Here is a 4,691-nt window from a genome sequence, read left to right as displayed (position 1 = left end):
GGGGCGACAGAGTAGCCTAGTGGTTAGAGGGGGGCGACAGAGTAGCCTAGTGGTTAGAGGGGGGCGACAGAGTAGCCTAGTGGTTAGAGGGGGGCGACAGAGTAGCCTAGTGGTTAGAGGGGGGCGACAGGGTAGCCTGGTGGTTAGAGCATTGGACTAGTAACCGAAAGGTTGCAAGTTCAAATCTCCGAGCTGACAAGGTACAAATCTGTTGTTCTGCCCCTGAACAGGCAGTTAACCCACTGTTCCTAGGATGTCATTGAAAATAAGAATTTGTTATTAACTGACTTGCATAGTAAGATAAAATAAATAAAAAATCTACAGGAAGGGTGTGTAAGCAGGTAAATGGTCTGTGCCCTTGCCGTGGCTACAGGCTATATAGATTTACTGCACACAACTGTTTTCCCATGATGCAGACATGAATCCCTGCCGAGGCAGGAGCACACGGATGCAGCACGGAACTGTGTGATCTGAAGTGGAGACAACTGGATTAGACAACAACATTGTCTGATTGTAGATCATGCTCTGTTCAGAGAGGATGTGTTCTGCTCTATATAGAGAGAGACCTTTAATTTAATCTGAATTTAGGTGTATCAAACAACCCAATTAAAAGGTCATAGCTTCTTTCTTCTCAGTATTGTAAAATAAAGGCTATTATGTTTATGAAATCTGGACGATATGATATTTAAAATATACTCCACCTAACCTATATAATTACTGCATTACATAGGTACCACAACAGGCTAATTACTACCTATACAATTACTGCGTTACATAGGTACCACAACAGGCTAATTACTACCTATACAATTACTGCGTTACATAGGTACCACAACAGGCTAATTACTACCTATACAATTACTGCGTTACATAGGTACCATAACAGGCTAATTACTACCTATACAATTACTGCGTTACATAGGTACCACAACAGGCTAATTACTACCTATACAATTACTGCGTTACATAGGTACCATAACAGGCTAATTACTACCTATACAATTACTGCGTTACATAGGTACCATAACAGGCTAATTACTACCTATACAATTACTGCGTTACATAGGTACCACAACAGGCTAATTACTACCTATACAATTACTGCGTTACATAGGTACCATAACAGGCTAATTGCTACCAGCAACCTAAATCTCAAAAACAATCGGCAGTAAATTTAATGGTCCATTATAATTCTCAAATCCATTTAAAAATCTCCCCAAAATGGATAGGGCTGAAACTCAAAAAGGGCCGTTCTATTCTAGTGGATTCGATTTCCTCGGTCGGGACAGAATCACGCTCATGTGGTTTAAATGCATAATAAAATAGGCTAAAGAAATCAGCTATTTAAGTAGCGCTGTGCTTGCGTGAGTTTCCCTGCCCTGCATGTGCGATGTGCAAACTGTAAAACGTCACCTGAGGAACTGTAGGTCTATTTTAAACCCACTGACACACAGTTCTCTTTATATCGTCGCACTTAGGTCGTAACCGCAAAGTTTGAACTTTACACACAGGAAATCTCCGATTTCGACAGAACCCCCCTCTCTCTCATTTTCTCTTTCTCTCTCTCCTGTTATGAATTATTGCTGTGCTGCAGATCTATGAAAACATGCCTCCTCGTGCGTAAAATGCCGCGCATGCTGCGTCCTGGCACAGAGGAGTCCTTTGGAAGGAACATTTGCGCTGTCAGTTTTGTCCTATTTTTGCCTCATAGTTGCTGTTGGCAGCGCAGATCGATATTGAGCAGAGGGGCTGGTGTTTTTTAGAGAATAAATACGGATGGGAGAAAGCGTCCCTTCAGAATTCAGTCATGCATTAAGCAGTGACATCATTTTGTTGGATATAAATATCTCGGTGTGTGCCAGGCCAGCGGAGCCACTCCAGCACCCCCAGCAGCAGCTACACACACCGACCACCTCGCAGCACGGCTGGGGTAATGCCCACGAGCGTCTTCGGGAATCGGATGTGTTTCTAGTGTGCGCACGGTTCCTCGTGCACTGGCACGACACACAGAGCTTTTCAGTGAGCTCGGGATACACCACAACAACGCAATGATAGAAGAAGAAGAAGAAGAAGAAGTGGCCTAGCGGAGCCAGAGGACTGACAAGAGTTTCCTTTTTGGAAGAATGAATGTTCCTCTTTCCCTTTTTACCTTTGCTCTGCTGCAGTTGATTAGCGCCGCTGTGGTCGCCGTCTCCACCGCCGTAGTCGCTGGATCCCTTGGACACGTTTCCTTGGAAGACCAACTTCTGGAAGCGGGTACAGTCAGTGGTTCCGGACGCAGGACTTGCAGACTGTACTGTCGGGTTGGCATTGGTTTTCATCTTCAGATACACACTGACGGACGAGTTAACGGCAGTCATGAACCCAATCGGTTAAGTAAGTTATTTAAACCATTTTTGCTATAATAGGCCTCTGAGTATCAAGTGGTTGAACTAATAATGATTCATAAAGTGTGAATAGAGAGAAGGTAATGCTGTAATGGCAGACTATTGTCGACTTATTGTGTTGCTGTGTTTCCAACGTGAACGTAGCCTACATACACACGAATATGCAGTTTGCCTCTTAACTGTACATTGCTTTTTATCTTCAAAAGGTGTAATAGGCTATTAATATTGCTATTAATATTGCACAAGCTTTCACAGTCTCACTGCAGAATCAGACGACCAAACCCATAAACAACAAAAACGTAAACAACACATTTCAAAGGTTAATTATGGATCATATATATTTTTTTCTTTCAAATTTCTCCCGAAATGACAAAATCAAATCTAACTGCCTCTAGCTCAGGACATGAAGCAAGGATATGTATATTCTGAAACAGCAGGGGTTCAAACTGTAGAGCCCAGTTCCTACATTTGAATATAAAAATTGATTTTATCCAACTAAAACCAACTAAAACTATCTCTGGGACCCTCAGGATGACAAATCAGATCCAGATTACTGAATGTAAGTACATTATTTACCTTCAGAGGTGAATGTATCAAACCAGTTGCCGTGAATCAAGTTTATGGTTGTTGTTCACTCTCCTCAAACAATGGCATGGTCTTTTTCTTTCCACTGTGATAGCTACTGTAAATTGGACACTGCAGTTAGATTAACAACAAGTTAAGCTTTCTGCACATATAAAGACATGTCAATGTCCTGGGAAATGTGGATGTTTACTTACAACGTCATTCTAGTCACGTTAGCACACGTTAGCAACAACCGTTAGCAACAACCGCCCCCTGTATAGGGACACTGATCCCGTAGAGGTTATTAAGTTTAGGCATTATTCCGAATGGTTAAGTTAAGGGTTAAGGTTTCGGGATACAGTTGAAATAAAATAATAATAATAATAATAATAATAATAATAATAATAATAATGATGATGATGATGAGTGCCTAGCTCAGGGATTGAACGCCCGACCCCCGGAGTCAGAGCTTCCGCCATCCCTATCCACAACAAATCAAATCAAGTGTATTTATAAAGCCCTGCGTACATCAGCTAATATCTCAAAGTGCTGTACAGAAACCCAGTCTAAAACCCCAAACAGCAAGCAATGCAGGTGTAGAAGCACGGTGGCTAGGAAAAACTCCCTAGAAAGTCCAAAACCTAGGAAGAAACCTAGAGAGGAACCAGGCTATGTGGGGTGGCCAGTCCTCTTCTGGCTGTGCCGGGTGGAGATTATAACAGAACATGGCCAAGATGTTCAAATGTTCATAAATGACCAGCATGGTCAAATAATAATAATCACAGATAGAACAGTTGAAACTGGAGCAGCAACATGGCCCGGTGGACTGGGGACAGCAAGGAGTCATCATGTCAGGTAGTCCTGATGCATGGTCCTAGGGCTCAGGTCCTCCGAGAGAGAGAAAGACCTGGGCCCTGACAGTAAATCCTGACAGTAAATCTCAGTAAGACCAAAATAATGGTGTTCCAAAAAGGTCGAGTCACCAGGACCACAAATACAAATTCCATCTCGACACTGTTGCCCTAGAGCACACAAAAACTATACATACCTTGGCCTAAACATCAGCGCCACAGGTAACTTCCACAAAGGTGTGAACGATCTGAGAGACAAGGCAAGAAGGGCATTCTATGCCATCAAAAGAAACATAAATTTCAACATACCAATTAGGATTTGGCTAAAAATACTTGAATCAGTCATAGAGCCCATTGCCCTTTATGGTTGTGAGGTCTGGGGTCCGCTCACCAACCAAGACTTCACAAAATGGGACAAACACCAAATTGAGACTCTGCACGCAGAATTCTGCAAAAATATCCTCCGTGTACAACGTAAAACACCAAATAATGCATGCAGAGCAGAATTAGGCCGATACCCACTAATTATCAAAATCCAGAAAAGAGCCATTAAATTCTACAACCACCTAAAAGGAAGCGATTCACAAACCTTCCATAACAAAGCCATCACAAACAGAGAGATGAACCTGGAGAAGAGTCCCCTAAGCAAACTGGTCCTGGGGCTCTGTTCACAAACACAAACACACCCTACAGAGCCCCAGGACAACAGCACAATTAGACCCAACCAAATCATGAGAAAACAAAAAGATAATTACTTAACACATTGGAAAGAATTAACAAAAAAACAGAGCAAACTAGAATGCTATTTGGCCCTACACAGAGAGTACACAGCGGCAGAATACCTGACCACTGTGACTGACCCAAAATTAAGGAAAGCTTTGACTATGTA

At 42.4% G+C, this 4,691-nt stretch overlaps 1 protein-coding gene across 50 annotated transcripts in view; it reads left to right on the top strand.

The window, feature by feature from the left end:
- Positions 1-1,736: 1,736 nt before the first annotated feature.
- The window catches only part of LOC118379041 (fibroblast growth factor 5), a 32,884-nt gene continuing 29,929 nt past the window's right edge, over positions 1,737-4,691 (top strand). For all 50 annotated transcript variants that reach the window (XM_052479664.1, XM_052479672.1, XM_052479658.1 and 47 more), the window contains exon 1: positions 1,737-2,376. In XM_052479664.1, the coding sequence (XP_052335624.1) occupies positions 2,124-2,376 (253 nt within the window). In that variant the 5' untranslated portion in view covers positions 1,737-2,123. The remainder of the gene's footprint in view (positions 2,377-4,691) is intronic.

This window comes from Oncorhynchus keta, chromosome 25, assembly GCF_023373465.1.
Source record: "Oncorhynchus keta strain PuntledgeMale-10-30-2019 chromosome 25, Oket_V2, whole genome shotgun sequence".
Lineage (NCBI taxonomy): Eukaryota > Metazoa > Chordata > Actinopteri > Salmoniformes > Salmonidae > Oncorhynchus > Oncorhynchus keta.
This window is presented reverse-complemented; position numbering and strand designations above follow the sequence as displayed.